General features: G+C 30.7%; 1 protein-coding gene across 3 annotated transcripts; it reads left to right on the forward strand.

The window, feature by feature from the left end:
* The first annotated feature begins 18351 nt into the window (after positions 1–18351).
* On the forward strand, positions 18352–23006 carry LOC136783750 (cilium assembly protein DZIP1-like). 3 transcript variants are annotated; one of them, XM_066744017.1, is made up of 7 exons: positions 18354–18613; positions 18683–19047; positions 19125–19583; positions 19643–20755; positions 20839–21557; positions 21888–22008; positions 22516–23006. In XM_066744017.1, exons 1-7 carry the CDS (start codon positions 18508–18510, stop codon positions 22735–22737), a joined length of 3105 nt encoding a protein of 1034 aa, XP_066600114.1. In that variant the 5' UTR covers positions 18354–18507; the 3' UTR covers positions 22738–23006. The 3 variants fall into 3 exon arrangements, with proteins under 3 accessions (XP_066600115.1, XP_066600116.1, XP_066600114.1); XM_066744018.1 differs by lacking the exon at positions 22516–23006 and having other exon boundaries at positions 18352–18613; positions 21616–22022; XM_066744019.1 differs by lacking the exon at positions 22516–23006 and having other exon boundaries at positions 18352–18613; positions 20839–21569; positions 21888–21968.

The raw sequence follows: 23006 nt of genomic DNA on the forward strand, positions 1-23006 counted from the left end.
GTTAAAAGTACAAAAGAACATTTCTTGGTTCTAACCGTTACAACCTTCTACCTTTTTTTAAACGACTCAGCCATTAACTTAAAACTATACTAGAACATAAAATACATAAGACGCAGATTCTTGTTGTGCGCCGCCAAGCGACAGAAAACTAAAACAACCAAAATGTTCAGTCACTTTTATTGTTATTTTCTAACACCCTTCCTCAATAAAAGCAATATTCAAAAATTTTTTTTTTTATTCATAATCTAAATCTTTCTTTTGCTCTAAGTTTAACATCAAACATAATTTTTCAAAAATAGTACGATTTAACCCTTTAGTACATATGTCAGCGGTTTGGTTTTCAGATGGCACATAACATATATTCACTTCATTCGTATTTACCTTTTCTCTAACAAAATGATACTTCAAATCAATATGTTTCAAACGTTTATGGTGCTCTGGATTTTTGGCTACGCAGATTGCTGATTGATTGTCTACTAACATATTTACATTGCTGTATTCAAGATTTATTTCTTTTAACATATTTCTTATCCAACACCCCTCGGCAACTCCTTTGGCCAGTGCCACGTACTCTGCTTCGGTGGTAGATAACGATACGCATTGTTGCTTATTTGAACACCATGAGACTGTACAACCATACAATTTGGCAATATAACCTGATGTTGATTTTCGGTCATTGGTATCTCCTCCCCAATCAGCGTCAGTATAACATACAATAGTTTTGCTTTCATACGTCTTATAAACTAGCTTCATATCCAATGTACCTTTCAAATATCGTAATAATCTTTTCAATGCCTTCCAAAGACTTTCACTTGCATATTGCTGATATCTACTTAAGTAACTTATTGTATAGCATATATCAGGACGTGTCCCTATCATAACATACATCAAACTGCCTATAAGTTGTCTGCATTTAATGATTAACTCTGTATTAGCCGAATTTTCTTTTGATAATTTGAGCCCTTGATCTATTGGTGTAGCACTCGGCTTACAGTTATCCATTTGATATTTTTGCAGTATTTGCTGCACATAGTCTTTTTGGTCTAACTCAATCGAGTTCTTTGTTTCCTTTACTGTAATTCCTAAATATTTTGAAACTTTCCCCAAGTCTTTCATTTTAAAACTTTTACATAGAGCTCGTTTCAGTTTATCTATTTCGTTTTGACTATAGCATATTATAATTAAATCATCCACATATAAAAGAACATAAAATTTACCATCCTTATAATACAAGCAATAGTCTGATTTACTCCTTTTGAACCCTTCCTTAATCATAAAATCATTAAATTTTACATTCCATGTTTTTGGTGACTTCTTTAATCCATACAAAGACTTATTAAGTTTCAGTATCTTTCCGTTACCTTCCAGACCTTCTGGAGTTTTAATAAATGTTTCTTCTTCAATATCACCATTTAAGAACGCACTTTTAACATCCATTTGATTCATTATCAGTTTATATTTTTGTACTACAGCTAGTAGGATTCTAAATGTAGGTAGCTTTGCCACTGGTGCAAAGATCTCTGAATGGCTCAAATAGTCTTTCTGTTGAAATCCTTTCGCCACTAATCTGGCTTTAAATAACACTTTATTATTTTCAATATTTTTTGTTCGAAATACCCATTTTGTTTCTATAGCTATTTTATTTGGGGGTAAATCCGCTTTTTGCCAGGTATTATTTTCTTTTAACATCCTTAATTCTTCATCTATTGCATCTTTCCACTCTTTAGAGTTAACACTTTCCATGGCATCCTTAAAGGAGTTAGGTTCTTTTTCAATTGCTACTAGCCCCATTTCATAATTTTCAAACCATCCTGGCTTTTTCGTTTTCCTATTACTTCTTCTATTACTTGTTATTTCTTTCTCATTTGTCTCAGATTCTGTTTCATCATCATCTATAGTATCAAAAAATGCATCGCTTCCATCTTCACTTGAACTTACTTCTTCGTTTTCACTGCTATATTTTTCTGCATTTTTATCTTCATTATCTTTAGTATCTGATTCTTCAATTTCTTTATTTCTCCACGTTACACTCTCTTTCTCTAAATTTATTTTATTTTGTTTTATACTCTCAGTAACAAAAATCACATCCCTGAAAGTATCTACCTTTTTAGTACCAGGGAACCAAACTCTTAATCCTTTTCTGTTTATCCCATATCCCACGAATATCCCCTCTTTACTTTTTGGGTCCCATTTCAACCTTTTTTCTTTTGGGATATGAACATATACTTTTGTACCAAAAATTCTTAAATTTTTTATTTCAAAATTCTTTTTGTATATTAATTCAAATGGTGTTTTACCTTTTTCATTTGTCTTGCCTGTTCTATTTATCGTGTATACTGCCGTGTTAATCGCCTCAGCCCACAATTCTTTTCCCAGGTTCTTGGCTTGCAACATTGTTCTTGCAGCTTCTACTACTGTCCTCATTTCCCTTTCAATTTTTCCATTTTGTTGTGGAGTATAAGTAATAGTCGTTTGATGAGTAATTCCTTTTCTTTGAAACAGATCTTGTATCTCTTTATTTATAAATTCACTTCCATTGTCTGATCTAATGGTTTTAATTTTACACTCAAATTCATTTTCAAAAAGAGCTATAAACTGAACTATTTTGCTGAAAGTGTCAGACTTATTTTTTAAAAAGTAAACGAATCTAAAGCTACTGTAATCATCTTTGATTAAAATAAAATATCTTGATCCATTCAGCGACCCTTGCTCCATTGGACCTCCCAAATCTATATGAATCAACTTTCCTGGACTGGTTACTTTACTTTCGCTTAATGAATAAGGAATTTTATGCTGTTTTCCTTTTAAACACGATACACATAATTCTTTTTCTCCTGTAAATGTGATGTTGTTCTTATTTAATATTTCTTTTACATACTGAAAGTTTTGATGAGCAAACCTATCATGCCAATCAACCAAGCTAACCATCGCGTAACTTATATCTATTTTAAAATTCATTACATACATCTTGTTATATCTAGTTGCTAAAGCTTTACATTTGTTTTCTTTGAAAAATTTACATTCTTCGTTTGTTGAAATCATATTGTATCCTTTATCCAATGCAGAAATTACCGAAAACAGATTAACTTTTAGTTCTGGGACATATAATACATTACAAAGAACTGATGGTATTTCCTCATTTCCATTATATGCTAATACTGCAATTTTTCCTTTACCACAAACTTTTAGTCTTTTACCATCTCCTATAGTTATATATTTCTTTAAGTCTAACGTTTCGAATTCCTTAAATAAATGTCTATCTTTGCACATATGCTCGCTTGCACCTGTGTCCATTAACCACATATTATTAGTATGCAAATTATTTGCCACAAATGCATTTTGAGTATCATCTTCTTGTTTGGGCTCATTATTTTCTTTCTCTAACCTATATCTACAATTTTTCATTATATGGCCGGGTTTCTTACAAAAGAAACATGTTAGCTTCTTCCGAAGTCTACAATCTTTAATTAAATGACCCTTTTTACCACATTCGTAGCATGCTTTACCTGCATTTATATTAATCTTAACGTTATTCCTAGAACTACAGTTTTTCTTCTTAATTCCTTCCTTGGAATGTGCAACTAATGCTGATGATGTCGATGGTTCCTCTTCTTCCAAGTTTCTATTCCTTTCCTCTTCCACAAGTAGCCTTGACGTTAGCTCTTTCAATGTTTGATCCTTACTGGGTACGGACTCCCACGCAGATATGAAGTGCTTGTATTTGTTAGGTAATGTCATTAATATTTTTGTGATTACCATATTTTCTGATACTTGTTCATCCATGGAACACAGTTTATTAACTAATTCTTCAATTTTAGCAATGAAACTCGACATGGGATCTTCGTATTTTAAATTAAAAAATTTCTGCTGCACCAAATGTACACTAACTTTGGTTTTAGGTTCATATATAGCCAATAATTTCTCCCACATTTCGTAGCTACTTTTACATGGTATTAAATGAGTCAAAATATTTTCTTCAACACTTACGACAATTAACTCTTGAGATTTGGCTTCTTTTTCATCCCATATTTTCCTTTCTTGTTCTATTGTCGGTTTTCTTTCTTTTCCAGCAACTAAGTTTATCAATTTTCTAGATCTTAACATAACCTCCATTTTAAATTTCCAGGTAGGCCAATTACTCCCGTTTAATTTTGTAAATTGACGTTCCATTTCCATTTTAACAAATTTCTGTGTTTCACCAATAATAATTCCTTTTTTTTAATAAGGAATCTTTACTTTTGCCAATTTCTTGCTTATTACTTTCGACAGGTAGTTTAAATTAATAGTACATTTAACTTTCTACCTTAATATATATTCTTTCTTCGTGTTCTGGGCCCATAACCTAATGAACACCTTTTTGTTTTGTAAAACTTTATTATTTAATAAGCAAGAATAATGTTAAAAGTACAAAAGAACATTTCTTGGTTCTAACCGTTACAACCTTCTACCTTTTTTTTAAACGACTCAGCCATTAACTTAAAACTATACTAGAACATAAAATACATAAGACGCAGATTCTTGTTGTGCGCCGCCAAGCGACAGAAAACTAAAACAACCAAAATGTTCAGTCACTTTTATTGTTATTTTCTAACAATCATACGCCGTACATTTCCACTTTCAGACAACTTACAACTTGAATAATGCTTTCTTCCTATTGTCTTAATTGCTTTCTTAATTTTTTTATTTTCAGCATTGGCAGTTGTTCTTTTCTTACTACATTTCCTTTTTCTTGTACATCGATTATTTACAGCTGTAATAAAAATGCATATTATTTATCAATAATAAATTGTGATTGTAAAAGAAATTTTTTAATTTTCTTACAATTTTCCTTATGTTCAGTTAACGTAGAGTTATTATTAACTGTAAAATTTATAAAATAAAATTGAATAAGTTAATTATTTTTACTTTTATAAACAATTTAGATAAACAGTATTCAGAAAATGAATAAATTATATTACTGTCGGAATTATTAGATATTCTTTCGTCATAATTTAAGGGATCGTCAACGGCCTCCTCTTCTAACCTTCTTTCCATTGCTTCAGAAATATCAGAAATATTTGATTGCACAATTGGTTTTCTTTTACTTAAGGTTGGGGTAGCAGACTCAAGAATTTTTGACATCTTACAAATTTCCCTTGAAATCAAAGGCTGCCTGTAATACCTTTTGTGAATCTCTGTAGCGTGACCTAAATAATTGGCTAAATCATTAATATCTTGTTCTCCTAATTCTAGGTCAGCACACTTAGTTGCTATTTGTTTTCTTAGAGTTGTCCCTCTAAGAGTATTTGGTGTAGTCGCACCACATTGAGTGGAAAATCTACGCAGTACATCACAAGCTATTATGAATTTGCGTTGCCTATTTTCATCAAATGAAGGTAACGCAAATAAGTATTCGTTTTTAGGGGATATCCCGGCATCAACTCTATATTGTAAGATAAGGTTTAGGCATTTTTGTATTTCCTTGTGAATGAGAACAGTTACAGTTCGTCCCAGCTTTCCTCTTATGGTAAATCTTAAATATGCGTCACAGAATGCTTTACCTTCTTTCGACAAAGAATTGTATAAATCTGAGTTATTTGTCTTATCGATACCTTCACAACTTTCAAAATCACTTAACGTCGCTTTCGAAATTTCACCTTGTCGTCGTCGATTAAAAAGCTGTAATTCGATTAAACATATTTCACTCAAAAATAACCAATGATTATAAGTATACGTTTGTTTTAATTTTTCGTAAACTGATATACGATTTTGACTCAAATAATTGTTTAATTTAGCGATGTCATCAGTGGATGGTAAATTAATTTTCTTTTGTCTGTTTTTCTTAACTTGCGCTTCTACAGCTTTCCTGTTAATACTTTGAAATCCTTGCTCAACTAATTTTATGAAATCTTTTGTCATTTTTTGCTTCAATTTGTCTTCTCTCTCAATATATAATGTTTCTAAAAATTTACCAATTTGTTTTAGCGCAGTTCCTAAAGTTAATATATTTGTTGGTGAAGTAAAAATCCCAGTCTCTTCGTTATACCCTGCAACGACGCTTGCAGCTTTTACACAAAATTTAAAATGTTTTGGTCTATAAATACTAGAAAAATCGAGTATTTCATTGCACATGTCTTTCAGAACAATAAGGAATCTGCCTAAAAGTCGCAATCTCGATCTAATCATAGAAAAGTTCTCGTGCGAGTATTTTTCGCTTTGATTATTCGCATATAATATTAACAATTCGTCATATCGAATCTCTTCTTTAATAGCTCCGTCCTGGATATAAGGGAATATTTCCTTCCTGACTACAGTATTCGCTACTTCGTGTAGTTTTCCGTCAACCATTCTACATAAAATGTTTGTACTTCTTTCTCCTTTAAAAGCTTGATTAGTGCATTTTATAAAATGATGCCTAATATTGGAACGCATATAATGTGCTTTGCAATTTGCACAAGCAATATAGTCACTTGGATCTTTACTTTGATGCTGGTTTGGTAGACGACGAACTATAAGTTGACCATCATTCAATGCTTCATTTGTGTTATAATTATAATCGCCTTTTTTGCGAATTTTAGCTATCAAGTTAGCGCGTTCTTTCGAATTTTTTGGTAAACGTAAAAATGCTTTTACTTCTTCTTCTTCCGAATGACGAAGCTCTAAATGTCGACCCATTTTACATAATAAAGTATTACAATAGAAGCAGTTATGCTTTTTTAATTTTCGTTCTGGTAACTTAAGTGTACTATCATTTGGAGCACCAGCTATAACATTATTTATCATATCTTGCATCCAATTTTTCGTATTTTGTTTGACGTTACCATTTTCAGAATTATTTATTTGCATATCACAATTATCATGACTAGTAATACCTATAGGAAAATATAAACGTTTCATAAAAATTTTAATTCAGTATTTTTTCTTACTCATTGATTTGTTCAAATAAATATAATAAAACATACTGCTGGCTGTTGTTTCGGTGTCTTTATTATTGAGATTCGTTCTATCAATATTTAGCGCTTGCAGCAAAGATCTTTCTAAAATTGATTTTTTAATTAAAATGATATATTTTAATGCATGATGAATATCAAATTTCAAGATAGAAATTAAAGAGGTCATATTTTCATACCGTTCTCTGATAATGACAAATTTGTATAATTCAAATTATCTATAAAATCAATGCTCTTATCAGCAACACTGACATTTAGTAAAATGTCATCACAAATTTCAGTTATTACATTAATTTCTTCTGAAGCTGCTAACATACCATCTGACTCAATGGCCTTTAACGGGAAAGAATTCAATTCTGTGGTATCAGTTTCTGCAATTAAACTGATCGCTACTTTACTTGCAACTTCTACAAAATAAAATGAATTAAAAAATAGCAATGAAAAAGAGTAAATTAATTATTTGAATTATATTTTATGATTTACCGGATTCAGCTTCACAACAAATATTGCCATTATCTAGTCCTGCATTATGACTTGCATTATTAATGCTTTTTCCATCCAGAATCTTATTTGAAGTAAATTCATTATATTCTTAATTCAAATTAGATTTTTCCTTTTCACTAGCTTCGCTGACATTTTCAAATTTTGTTGCTACGCTTACTTCAACTTTCTGTAAATTATTATTTAATTTACACTATTCAAATTTGTTTTAGCCTATATATACTATAATTTACATAATTCAGAAATTATTATGCTAATCTGCTACTTACATTTGTTAGTTTATCTCTCTCCATATTATTATCACCTGTACTTCCAATTTTGCAAATTATAGCAACTTCATTATCTTTATTTGTAGCTTCTAATGTATCATACGTCTCATTATCTTCTGAAATCCATTTAGAATTTACTTTTTCAGTTGCTTCGCAGCCATTGTGACTTTTCTTTGGTAGTCTTAATTTGACCTTCTGAAAATAATCATTGACAGTGTTAGTTAACAATTGATACAGTTTTATTACATATCAATTTATTTAACTTTTTTGCACCTTATTAATTCTGCACATACCCATACAACAAAAATAATTAAAATTAATATCTTAAAATCATGTCTTAATAGCTTCCAAGCAAGAAAATGATGTTTCGAAGGTGATGTGTATAAGTATTTTTCTTTACGCTGCACTATTACACTGTTTTATACTTATTCAACATATAAGTTTGAATGAAAGTGAACATTAAAAATTGTTTATCATTTCAACTAATGGCATCAGTTCAGCAGTTCAACATAAAGAATAAACCTTTTATTGTATTGTGTGTGGCTTTTATTTCAAAATTACTTACTAAACTATTCTGATGAGTTTTATTACAACTTCTATCTTGATTTTGTTCTAATTGCCGCTTTTCTTTTCTTAATTTTTGAACATTATCTAAAAAAATTAATTATTATACGTAAGAAAAAAAGAGAGGCGTATTATTATAAATTATTATTAAATCAAATTTCACAATTAAATTTTACTTACCACTCTTCTGTAACAAGATCCCACCATATTTACCCCCGTTACTGTATTTTACAGTACACGTTTTAGTTCTTAAATCTACTTTTGAAACGTTTTTCGAATAGCACACATAGAATTCATTATGTGAAAATTGTATTAATGAATACATATTTATTCACGCACAAAGATAGGTTAATTCTCACAAATAGAATTAAAAATGACTTAACAAATTCAATGATAAAAGAATTGTTCTATCCGAAACTTATTACACACGTTCGAGAACTCTTTTGAAAGAATCAACTGCTATCCATCCACTCACATCCACTACTGTCCACTACTAGACGTTCAAACCTTATATTAGCTTAGTAACAAAGAGGTCGCCTTTTGTTTACCTATAGCGCTAACGCGTTCTTTCGGTTTACTAACAAAAAATATCATAACACCGTTCTAAAATTAACCGATGCCATAAAAACGTATCTGTTGGAGAAATAATGAAAAATAAATTCTGAAGTACATGAATATTTATTTCACTCCTTTATCAAGGTTAAACATTTAGTTACAGATTTAGGTAATAGTAGTTAAAGATTCACTTTATATAAGAAGGTACATGTAGGGACCATAATAGCATTTTTCGGAAAGTACGTAATCCACAAGCTCTACTCTGGATATTTGTGGGTACTCTAGTCAACAAATAATTAGTAAATGTGCAAAATGAAATAAGCTTATGATAAAAATTTTTTTAAAACTTATTTAAACGTTGATTTTATTGGATACAATTATTTTGTGTGCAGCATATAAACTTTTGAAAACTTTATTCAGTTTGATTCGCACTATATATGCCTGTACAGAATTGTTCTCGATTTAAAAAAATATTCTTATACATAATCTGAATTATATGATATTAATATTTGGGCTATAACGATGATGTGAACACGCGTTTTTTTATTTTATCTAATATATATTATTTTATTGAAGTGTGAGAATAAATCGTGGACGTATATAGAACGGATTCATAGTGTCAATCGAGTGATGTTCTGTTCCTATTAGTATTAAAATAAAATTTCATGTAAGATGCTTTGACTACAATAATTATTTCGTTAGAAAAATCGATGGTTTGGTAGGTTTTATGCATTGATTATCTAAACAATATAATTATGGCAGTTAAAGGATCTTATTTGATAAAAATGGGTACTTATAGGGACGCTAATAATTTCTTAAAAACGCTACATGTAGTATACTTAATACGTTTATACTAAATATGAGCTGTGTTCAATTACTTAGCGCAAGATCGCAATTAAACATATTTCCAATCTTGTTGAAATACTTATCACACAAGTAGCGTAGCAAAATTCTATCAGGTGTTACAATTTTTTCTGAGGCATAAGCAGACTCCCAATATTTTTATTACTCATCGCGTTATAACTTAGCTCTATTAGAAAAATATTATCAGTTTCAAGCTGATTTCTCAAATATTGTTAAAATGAAAACCGCATTGAATATAATGCATTTAAGTACAGCATGAGCATTTTTAAAAATATTGCATTAGTATTTATATTGTACTAAAGTATTTTACATAAGTTTCTTTAAAAGCAATAACTGTGTTATTTTAAAATTGATGCATAAATTGTATATAAAGCTGAAGATTTTTTCAACAACACATTTACTTCAATTGAAGGAGTTTTCCTGAAAAGTCATTGGTACATATATGAGAAGAATAATTAAAATTTTTTAAAAGTACGCGTGCTTTACTGAAAATGAATATATTCAGTAAGGCGTAGGTTTTAATACTTTGTGAATGATCGGTTTTAATTTGACTACATTTTTATAATTTAGTTGAACTGTTGAGCTGTGTGTAATAAAAAGTTTGGGAGCCTAATTAAAGCTGTAGATATTTTACAGTGTTTGACGGGAGGATTTACTACTTTGAAGATTTAATAGTTGAGCCAGTTGTTGATAAGAAAATAAGTTTGATCCTTACCTTCCATCAAGTAACTAACGGAGATCCTGCGAAAAGGAAACACTCTAAACATATCAGTTACAATTTCTTCAAAAACTTAACTAGTGTTCCCATATGTAGCAATGTTTTTTACATAAGTTTCTTTAACTGCAGTAGCAGCATTGTGTACAAAAATGATGCATAAACCCTTGTAAAACATTTACTTTCGACAATACAATTACTACACTCAAAGCAGCTTTATCTGTAAAATCATTGGTACTTGTGGGAACAATAAAGGAGTTTTTAAAAAAGTACGTCCTGCACTTTGAGCAATTATACTCACGACGGATTTCGTTTTAATAATTTGTTAGAGACTGATATTAAGACTATCTTCTTCTTAAAGTTTTTTTATGAATGAGGCGAGTAGATGACCTATAATTATCTGACATACATTGATTGATATTTAATAAATTATTTTTCATAGAATGGTCAATTTCTGAGAAATTAGTAGATCCGATATAAGTGTTGTTTAAGAAATTCTTAAGGTTATAGTAATTTTGAATCTTCAATAAAGGTTTATTATTATTATTAATTAATGTATTTAAATTCGACAGTGTTTTCAAAATTAATTGAAAACATTATCCCCCCAATTAATGATTTTCCATACAACATAATTATTAAGAAGATAAATGTACCTTATTGCCATATTGGTACATTTAAGGACTGTCCCAATAAATATCATTACTTTTTAATGTCCCTATAAATACATTCATTTGCTAGTGTCCTCATAAATCCCTATTCATTAGTAAGTCCTCATAAGTGTATGTGTACCGGTAACTTTCATTAGACATTCGGTGATGTCTCCATAAATAAGTCCTCATATATACCTTTGCATATAAGAACTATATAAAAAATTCCATAAGTTTTTGGTGGAAATGACCACCATCGTTCCTAATGGAATTAAAAATAGAAGGCATTTATGTAATAAAAAATTATATATACGTTAGTCCCCAAAAGTACCCGAGTGGACACATATATATATATATTTTCGTATATAATCATATATAATATATACTATGTATAAGTATAGGCAGATATAGGGACGGTACCTATAACTACCGTTTAGTAAAAACTTAAATTTGTGGGGACCGTCCTCATATATACCTTCAGATTTATTGAAGTTATGAGGACCGTCCTTACTTGTACCAGATGTACCGCTAAATACCATTTTACACAAGATTTGGTCCCCGTATCCCCCGTATCTACCCGATTAGACATATATATATATATATATATATATATATGTATCAAACAAATCATCTGGAAGTCATATTTAAATTTAAGAAGGATATTGTAATAATAATGTAGGGTATATGTATAATACTTTTATTAATTTCGTTTGTTAACAAATTAATGCTATTTTCGTGTATCTTTCTACACTAAAATAAAAATATTTTCTTAAATTATAAAATTATCTAATATAGACCTGTTTTACCCTATTCGAAGCTCTGCCGTGTTGTTTCGCATCAGTTTCGATAGATGGCGCGAGGGCATAATCATCTGGAAGCTAAACGATGGGATCGAAGCGCCGCCTACCGGCAAGGATTGCTTCGGGACACGGCATGAGCAATCTCCCGTTTCGGTACATACTAGATTGTCCGAAAACTTTTGTAGAAGTGAGTCGACTACCTATATGACTAGTGAATATGGCCGAAATCTAGTAATATATTGCTATAATGTCGTAAGGCATTTATTGTAGTATTCATTTAGATATCAAGATGAGAAAAAGATAATTGAATAATCTTCAAGATAACGTCAATTTAAAGAAGCAGAAGAAAAAACTGCAAAATAAATGTAATTAAGAAAAACTATGGATCTTAGATAAGTAAAAACGTTTGAATAATTTAAAGTATTTATATATTGAATTTACTAGTGTTACTTTGTGGAAATATATTTTGTACAAATATGATTTAGGTGTTTGTGGCTTTCGCAAAGGATTAAAGAAATGCAGCATAAATGTTTATCAGAATAATAATGAGAGACGAGACAAAAATGACTGATAAGTATAATTAAAATATTCATGCGTACTTTATTGACATATATGTCATCTGGTATAACTTTTACTGCTACGATGTCCATATTAATTATGATTTTATGATGAGAAACGCATGGGTCAAAGAAGGCAATACTTCTTACAAGGTAAATGTAAACAATTTGCAAATGTATTATACTTTCAATTTCAAATATAAAACTGTGTCTTAACTGTTTAGTTGATTAATTATTTAGATATTACTTTTATCGCTGGAATGATATCTTGCTCATATCTACGATGAGCAGAAATAAGAAGATATGAAGGACTTTCGACTAATCCCATCCATGTAAATTGCTTCCTTTGGCACAGAGTTTATGGTTAGTAATCGCAAGGTATATGTAATTTTTATTACAGTGTTTATTAATTCAAAGTTACTTTTAATTTGCTTAGCTTAATGAGTTTATATATTAAATATGGTCTGCTTTGGTTTTTCAGATATTACTGAGCGACTGAAGTGGAACTTTTATCAAATAACCTATTCAAGGATTATAATAAATATATAGAGTATGGATATATATATAATTATTAATAATCATACGCTGCAAGATTTGTACAGATGACAAGTGTCTTTATAACAGTGATTTTGCAATACTTAATTAGAACAAGTTCAAGCAAAGTTAAATTATACAAGTTAATATTGAAATTTTATCATTTTCACTATTATTAAATATATTTAATAGATATACAATATGCAGGGCGTACCACTTAAATGCCCCAGAGCATAGATACAAAAAGCGTGTATTGCGTTAATTATAAGAGATATTCAATTTTTTCATATGACCCTTTTGGAAGCAAATAACAAAAGGTTTCGAAAAAGTCCTGTGCAAACATTGAATATCTCTTATAGTTGAAGAGGTACGCGTCTTTTTGTATCTATGTTCTGGAGCATTTTAAGTGGTATGCCCTGCATATTGTATATCTATTAAATATATTTAATAATAGTGAAAATGATAAAATTTCAATATTAACTTGTATAATTTAACTTTGCTTGAACTTGTTCTAATTAAGTATTGCAAAATCACTGTTATAAAGACACTTGTCATCTGTACAAATCTTGCATCGTATGATTATTAATAATTATATATATATCCATACTCTATATATTTATTATAATCCTTGAATAGGTTATTTGATAAAAGTTCCACTTCAGTCGCTCAGTAATATCTGAAAAACCAAAGCAGACCATATTTAATATATAAACTCATTAAGCTAAGCAAATTAAAAGTAACTTTGAATTAATAAACACTGTAATAAAAATTACATATACCTTGCGATTACTAACCATAAACTCTGTGCCAAAGGAAGCAATTTACATGGATGGGATTAGTCGAAAGTCCTTCATATCTTCTTATTTCTGCTCATCGTAGATATGAGCAAGATATCATTCCAGCGATAAAAGTAATATCTAAATAATTAATCAACTAAACAGTTAAGACACAGTTTTATATTTGAAATTGAAAGTATAATACATTTGCAAATTGTTTACATTTACCTTGTAAGAAGTATTGCCTTCTTTGACCCATGCGTTTCTCATCATAAAATCATAATTAATATGGACATCGTAGCAGTAAAAGTTATACCAGATGACATATATGTCAATAAAGTACGCATGAATATTTTAATTACACTTATCAGTCATTTTTGTCTCGTCTCTCATTATTATTCTGATAAACATTTATGCTGCATTTCTTTAATCCTTTGCGAAAGCCACAAACACCTAAATCATATTTGTACAAAATATATTTCCACAAAGTAACACTAGTAAATTCAATATATAAATACTTTAAATTATTCAAACGTTTTTACTTATCTAAGATCCATAGTTTTTCTTAATTACATTTATTTTGCAGTTTTTTCTTCTGCTTCTTTAAATTGACGTTATCTTGAAGATTATTCAATTATCTTTTTCTCATCTTGATATCTAAATGAATACTACAATAAATGCCTTACGACATTATAGCAATATATTACTAGATTTCGGCCATATTCACTAGTCATATAGGTAGTCGACTCACTTCTACAAAAGTTTTCGGACAATCTAGTATGTACCTCCCGTTTCATCTCTGGTATAACCAGAGATGAAACGGGAGATTGCTCATGCGAGGTCCCGAGGCAATCCCTACCGGTAGGCGGCGCTGGTGTTGGCAAACGCGTGTCTCAGGTCCATCTAACCCCTAACGCCATCTATCGGAAGAGACCACGAAGCACGAGCGTTAAGCTTAGAATAGGGTAAAACATATATGCATTGTTGCCAGAAAGCGGAATAAAGAGAGAGCGGAGATATTTTCTCGGACCTCTCTGTCTTTCTCGCTGTTAGCTTCTAGCAGAAGAGTCGAGGCAAAATCTTTCCGTTTCGCTTTGCCGAAAATCTACCAATAATCGATGTCATTTATATTTGCAGGCCAATGCCTTTATACATGATTTTTTCAGCATATTTATTTATCAGCATTGACTTATTTAAATCAATAATAAATTAAGGAAATGCGTATTTGATATATAATAATTATTTTAACTATAATTTCATCGTTATATTTCGCTTATTTCCGTAAAATCTGCATTTCTTTAGTTTATTATTGATTATTGTAAGTCAATGGCAATTAAAAAAAATTTAATCTTAAAAAAAAAAGAAAAGTAGCGATCAGGAATCGAACCCGGACCCACGAATCGCCACGCGATTACCTTACCGCCTAGACCACGAGGCTTCTTCAGTGCACCGTAAACAGATAGTCTTTTTAAGGGCTTGAAATCTTCTATTGAAACATATAAATAAACGAAGAACCGACATCTTTATTCATTATTATTCTATGATAATGGTACACAAATTAAAGAATAATTATATAATGTAGATTTTCAAAAGCTTTTCCAATAACCAAGAACGGAAACTGCGAGCGTTGATTATTTATCTTCGTTCTTGGCTATTGGAAAAGCTTTTGAAAACTATTCAAAATATAATTATTCCTTAATTTGTGTACCATTATGACAGAATAATAATGAATAAAGCTGTCGGTTGCTCGTTTATTTATATGGTTTAAAAGAAGATTTCAAGCCCTTAAAAAGACTATCTGTTTACGGTGCTCTGAAGAAGCCTCGTGGTCTAGGCGGTAAGGTAATCGCGTGGCGATTCGTGGGTCCGGGTTCGATTCCTGATCGGTACTTTTTTTTTTTTTTTAAGATTAAATTTTTTTTAATTGCCATTGACTTACAATAATCAATAATAAACTAAAGAAATGCAGATTTTACGGAAATAAGCGAAATATAACGATGAAATTATAGTTAAAATAATTATTATATATCAAATACGCATTTCCTTAATTTATTATTGATTTAAATAAGTCAATGCTGATAAATAAATATGCTGAAAAAATCATGTATAAAGGCATTGGCCTGCAAATATAAATGACATCGATTATTGGTAGATTTTCGGCAAAGCGAAACGGAAAGATTTTGCCTCGACTCTTCTGCTAGAAGCTAACAGCGAGAAAGACAGAGAGGTCCGAGAAAATATCTCCGCTCTCTCTTTATTCCGCTTTCTGGCAACAATGCATATATGTTTTACCCTATTCTAAGCTTAACGCTCGTGCTTCGTGGTCTCTTCCGATAGATGGCGTTAGGGGTTAGATGGACCTGAGACACGCGTTTGCCAACACCAGCGCCGCCTACCGGTAGGGATTGCCTCGGGACCTCGCATGAGCAATCTCCCGTTTCATCTCTGGTATAACTGTATATTAGTGTATATACGTATATGAAAAATTTCCAACAAAAATGACAAAATTTACCGATAGGTAGCGCTGGTAATATTCAAATGCAGTATTACACACTCTCACCTTATAATATTAGTGTTTGAATGCACGGAGCGAATACACATATAAATACCGCTAAAATAATGTTGAGAACATTTCATTTCGTCGATATAATGAAATTGCTAAAAATGCAATTATCATTTTGAAATAAAATTGTAGAAAAGGAGATTTCGTAATGCTTGAAATATAGGGCGTACGGCGAAACGAGGGACAATGGTACAGTCGTATTTTTCAAAAGAATTTGATCAGACTAGTCATAACTAAAGCCGTTCTTCATGTAGATTGTCCTAAAGAGCTCGCATTTTCGATAAAGCCTATAGTTTTCCAATTATGAACGATTGAAGATGGACGTGCGAAACAGCTGATCTACGCGAGAGAAGAAATATGTATTTGTGCGCCGTGCAACTTCAAACGTTCATAGCTGAAAAACTATAAGCTTTATCTAAAATGCGAGCTCTTTATGACAATCTACATGAAGAATGGCTTTAATTATTACTAGTCTCATCAAATTCTGTTGAAAAATACGACTGTACCATTGTCCCGCGTTTCGCCGTATGCCCTATTTTTCAAGCATTACGAAATCTCCTTTTCTACCATTTTAATTCAAAATGATAATTGGATTTTTAACAATTTCATTATATCGGTGAAATGAAATGTTCTCAACATTATTTTAGCGGTATTTAGGGGAGAGGCGGGCAAAATGGTGTACTTAATGTTTAAAATAAAATTTTTAAAAAACCTGAAACTTTGTAATTTGGACAATAAGGGAATATCATTGTTACATTATTAACTGTTTATTAATAACATTGGAACATATAAAAAAATAAATATATTCTTATATATTGCAGAAAAAATCAAAGAATGCATTTTATCCCGTTATGCCCGTCGCTTAGGGCAAATTGAGGTAGTATGATTAAATCATGAAAATCTCATGAGCAATGTTTACATATTAGCTTTACTTCATCATCTTCATCATCTATACCTGCACATGAATTGTGAGCCCATTTGTGACAACTAGAACAACTTATCCATCCCTCTGTGGATTTTGAATAAAGGTGTTTGCAATACAAGCATGCAGCGTCACTGACTTCATCTTCTGAATTTGAATTTTCTTTTTTAGTTTTTCTCACTTTAGATTCCTTAATTGTGCGCGTTTGTTTTTGACCATCTACTATCTTTAGTTTCCTTAATTTCACCTTGGTAAAGTTTCTTTTTTCTTCAGATGCTAGTACCCCATTTTGCCCTAATTAGCCGATTTTTGGATTATGACTTATTTCTTTTATTAGATGTAATTTTTTTTAACATATGGCAAAAGTAGTATTTAGTAATTATCTACCTTTAGTTTGTAATAATATTTATCAATGATAAATTGGTTTATTAGTACTTACGTTGAATTTAATATACGCGGTGATATTAGAACTGTGAATACCGTAAACAGACGTGTGCCAAGGACAGCGATTGTCTTATAACTGTCGATTTCGGCCTTATTGCATAGGTTTCATATACGCGTGTATACTATAATTTCGTAAATATTAGGTACATAAAGCTACTTGCGTAGAAATAAAGTAGGGTATCCCGTTTTAGTCACCTACCCCGTTTTGTCCGTCTTTCCCCTATATGTGTATAGCTACAGATAGGGGAATAGCGTAAATATGAGGAAAGCTTTGCAGTAAGTTTCGATGCTGGAGTGGGGGAACATGTTAGCGTGAGCCACGAGAGGGGTGGAAGCCTAGCTTTCTTCCTAAAAATTTTTGGTTTTCGTCCACCTCAAAAACGCGGGACAATGGTACGCCTCTATTTCTCAACCGATGTCAATGTTTTTAGGCTTGTTGGAATCGTTAGGTCTGGCACCTCGTCATAAAGAAGCCCGATTTTTCGATTTGTTTTGCGTTTAAATATTATTAATGCGAATTTTTAAACAATTTTATTTTTTTACGTTTTTTGGAAAATACGGCCTTATTTATGACAAAAAGCGAGTCCTAACGATTCCAACAAGCCCAAAAACATTGAAATCGGTTGAAAAATAGCGCTGGACAATTCTCCCTCGTTTTTCGTTCCGTAATGTTGGCTACAGAGGGCTTGAGGGATCCCGAGTCCCGACGATCCCGTTAAGTTTTGTTTATGAATCCCGGGGAGTGCATGCGCCTGCATGTAGTTTATTTTTAAGGCCAATGTAAATTCGTTTATAATATGAAATATCTGTAAAAGTATTTTATAATTCACTAATGATTTTGTAAAAGTAGTTGATTTTACATGTAAAATGGATATTAATAATTGGTACCACGATTTTCCCAAGCTTGCTAAAGAATCTGGATTTTATTTTAATATTAATAGACCAAGGAATCATATAGATTGGAGTAAAATTAGTAAGTTTCTATTTTTTGGTTATACTGTGTGTGTATGTTTGTTAAATGGCAAATACCAATTAATTTCAGGTAATATAGATATTGACTGTGTGATAAGGGAAAGAGATTTTTCCATTATTGATAAGAATGTACATATTATATTGAGCTATGGCTTGGAACATGAGCGTGATGTTAAAGTCTTAGATTCTAATTTTGTAAAATTATTTCGTTTTGCACAATTGGCCATAGAATATTTATTATACTGTAAGCAATATTTAGATCATAGTGTAGTTATATTAAAGGATGAATTAAGATTGAAAATAGAAGATAATTGTAAACTGAGAAAAGACTTGTCAACCGCACAAGAAACTATTAAGCAATTGCAGGAACAGTTGAGAGGAAAACACAAAATAATTGACATAAAAAATAACGATTCTCATGGTGAAATACATAAAGTAAAATTAAATAAATTTACTCAAACTGTAAAGCAGCTATTAAATACACAAATTACAATTATATTTTTTTTTTACAGTGTCCACATTGTCCAAAAACATTTGTTTCTGGTATTTTTGTTAATGCACATATTGCCAGACGTCATGCATATGAATTAAATTATTCAGCTATACCTATTATACACGATCATTATAAAACTGAGACAGAGAAGCTTCATAATGAAATAAAATCACTAAAGGAAAGACTTAATCAAACAGAAAAAATTATATACAATAACACCAATAAGTCAATAAATAATGAAAAGGGCAAAAAAGAAGTGACTGATTGTGAGAAAAGAGTTTTCAAATATAGTGATAATGATAGTATAAAGGAAGTATGGAAGAAACATTCAGATGGTTGTCCGAGTAATTTCTCTTTAGATAATTCCAGATTCAAAGGTGAAATACATAACGATATTGAATCTGATGTGCATTTGAAAAAATTAATTAGTCAGCAAGAAAAAGAAATTGAAAAATTAAAAAACCAACTGCTTGACAGAGTAAGTAATCATTCAGATCTAGTCTGTTTTATTATATAATTACAAATACTTCATTTTAGCTTACGCCAGATGTAGATAGCATGCAAAAGAAACTGCACACTCAAGAAAATTACTGGAAGTCCAAACTTGAATATCTAGAAGTTCAGCATCGTAAAGATATTGAAAACTTATCAGCTGAGTTAAAATCCACTCAACAAGTAGCTCAACTCATGAAGGAAGACTATAGTTCTAAAGTGATCGATTTGGAAAGAAAGTCATTAGATCAGTCTAAAATTTTGACAGAACAAAGTGAGCAACTCAGTTCATTGTCTCATGGAATGAAAATTTCACAAAAGCCTCATCTTGAATGTAATGCTAATGGGTATGTCTCGAATAAAGTTTGTTCACCAAGTATTACAGTCAAGCAAAAACATGTTTCTTGCCAAATTGAAAATACTGATCCTACAAATTTTAAAGGACAACAAACTTTCAACAATGCATATACATCAGCTCACAGTGACAAAACTAACGAGCTCTTAAGATATTCTCAACATATTTTAAAAGAAGTTAATTCACCTCATAAATATCAAAAAACTAAATTGGACAAAGAATCAGTGCTTATTGAAAAGTTAAAATCTTATCAGAAAATTGATTCTCACCCCAGAAATATTGAAAGCATGACAAATGTTTTTCAGATGAAAAGTTTCAGTGATACAAATCATAAAAATTTGGAATTTGGAATTAAGTCAAAATCAGAAAAAGATGAAAATGATTCCTTGAAAGCCAATAAAAAAAAAATCATAATTAAATCTTTGGAAGAAGATATTCCTACTTTTAAATTGCAAAGCAGTAAAGCTTTTACAGTAGAAGATAAGGAGAATTCCAAGTCAGATTCAGAATTTATTTTTTCTGAATTTACATCAGAAACTGAATCAGAAAAAGCTCAAGTAAAGAATCAGTATTACGACAATAAAGAATCATCTGTAATTCCTCTGCTTAATTCTAATGTAGCAACACCAAGTCGAACATTCGGTAAAGTAACGAGCTCTGAAGAGATTAAAGACATTATTAATACAAATTTTAAAAAAAAGTTAAAAGATTTAGGATTAGATTCTGAATGGCATGGAATACCACAAGGTACATTTGAAAAAAAAATGGATATCATTTCTCACCATAAAAACATTAACTCTAAGGTAAGGTGATAAAGTATTAAATAAACTTTTGTTATAATAATTCACTTAATAATGCTTTTAATGATTTTTTTAATAAATTGCAGAAATTTCCTAAATATAATCAAATAAAAAGAAAAATTTTGGATGAACTTCATCACAGACTAACTATGAAAAACGAAGCTGTAAAAATTACAAAACCATTAGAAAAGTCTCCTCTGAATAAACTAATGACAAATGTTAAGGAAAAAGCAATAAGAGCATTCAATGCTCAGAAAAGCCATAAAGGGATAGGTTTGAAGCAAAGATTACATTTATCCAGAAGTTTGGATGAAAATATATTAAACTATCAAGACAGTTCTGAAATTGAAGAAAGTGAAGGGGATCAGAAGAAAAATGAGAATTTAATGATAGATTCTAAGAGTTGTAAACAATTATTAATAGGAGACAAACAACTTTCCGATCTGCAGGAAGATATATTTGAAATTGGTCAATTTAATTCTTTTTTACATATGAAATCCAATTTAATACACGAGGGGGAGGCTACATCCACGCCAATCGAGACTGAACAAAAATTGGAATTTGACAGTAATTTGAGAAATTCAAGCATAGAAAAACTTTTAGATGGAATACAGCAAACTCCAAAAAGCAGTAAAAGCGTTCTGAAATCCATAACTGGTTCCACTGGAAGCTTGATAAAGAAAAAGGTTATTTTTGATTTAGAAAATAAAGGAGAATTAGTTCAGTCTAAGTCTGTAGGAGAACTGATGATGGAATTTAATCAAAAATGTAAGGAACCATATGATAGTGATTGGAATGTTTCCAGGTATAAATAATGGTTGTATTTTATTAATTAAATTTGTCAATATTATAATTTAATATAGGATAAGGCACTTATGACACTTTAGAGCCACAACGTAAAAATTTATTTATCTGTACCAGTCTAAGAGATATAAATTTTTTACGTAACATCTCTTTAAATACAAATAGAAAGGATCTGTAAAAACGTTCTATGCAACAAATGGATTTTTTTATAATAAACGAGATTACATCCTTTTTACGTAATGCTTTTATACTGTAGGGTTTATTAAGTGCCTCAGCTTATACATTTTCTTACAATTTATTTATTTTTCTAACTACGGTTTCTTTAACTTAGTATATCTGATGAGAAAGAATCAATGCTGGAAAATAAAAAACCCATGAGCTCGGATAATATTATATTGAAAACTACTCAATCTGATAATATTAAAGAAATTACTCGTAAGATAGAAGAGCAGGTAAAGGCATGAGTACACGGCGCGTAAAATAAACGCGCGACGGACAGGTTTTTGACGTGGCGTTGGAGCGGACGCGCGGCGCGTACAGTAGGGTCGGTGTCTTTGCACAAAAGTTAGAATTAAGTAGGTGCACCAACCTCAATTTTTTCTTCACCAAATCCTAAATATATTTTGTTTTGATAGTTTATTGCATGAAATTTTATTTGTATGAAGTTAATTAAAACTAAACAAATGATATGTAGAGGAGAAAAACATTGTGAGAGCTAATATACTGCTATTAAAAATTTAAGTTGGTGTGTACCAACTTAATTCCGACTTTTGAGCAAAGACACCGACCCTAAATTGGAAAACAAAGTATATCTACATATAAATAATGCCGCATGCACGCTCCACTTGCTTTATGCGCCATGTACCCGAACCTTAAAGACTATTTTTCAATATTTTCTCGTTTTTTAGTTTTATTTTATTATAAATGTATCAATAAATAGAAAGGTATCTATTTTTTAGCTAAGTGTGGTGAAGCAAAAGCCGACTGGAGTGGCAAATACAATTGCCTTGAAAAATTTGAAAACAAAAATGCAAAATCAATCACTATCAAATTCAGTGAGCACTTCCATTTCGGTTTCTGAAAATCCCACTCAGGAGTCTCTGAATTTACAAGCGAGTAATAAAGTTCCTAGGCCAACGCCAAGAGCTTTGAGTAAAAACGACACTATACAAACCCGGTGAAGATCTAATATTTATGAATGTTATCCTATTTAACAACGCGCACATTATATTATTTGAAAATAGCTGTGATATGTCAAATATATGTAAGATAAATCATTTTCAGTCCGCGTATATAATGAAAGATATGTAAATAAAATTAATCTTTGTAAAATAAATATTTAATACAGTGAAGAACGCACATAAAACGAGCTGTTCTATTTGGCACTTTAATTTCATGCTTCTGCTGCTTAGAAGGTAGTACAGGTGACAAAAATAGGTTTATGACCGGA

This window comes from Prorops nasuta, unplaced genomic scaffold (assembly GCF_024137725.1).
Source record: "Prorops nasuta isolate Cenicafe-Biocafe unplaced genomic scaffold, Cenicafe_Pnas_1.2 PNAS00035, whole genome shotgun sequence".
Taxonomy (NCBI): Eukaryota; Metazoa; Arthropoda; class Insecta; order Hymenoptera; family Bethylidae; genus Prorops; species Prorops nasuta.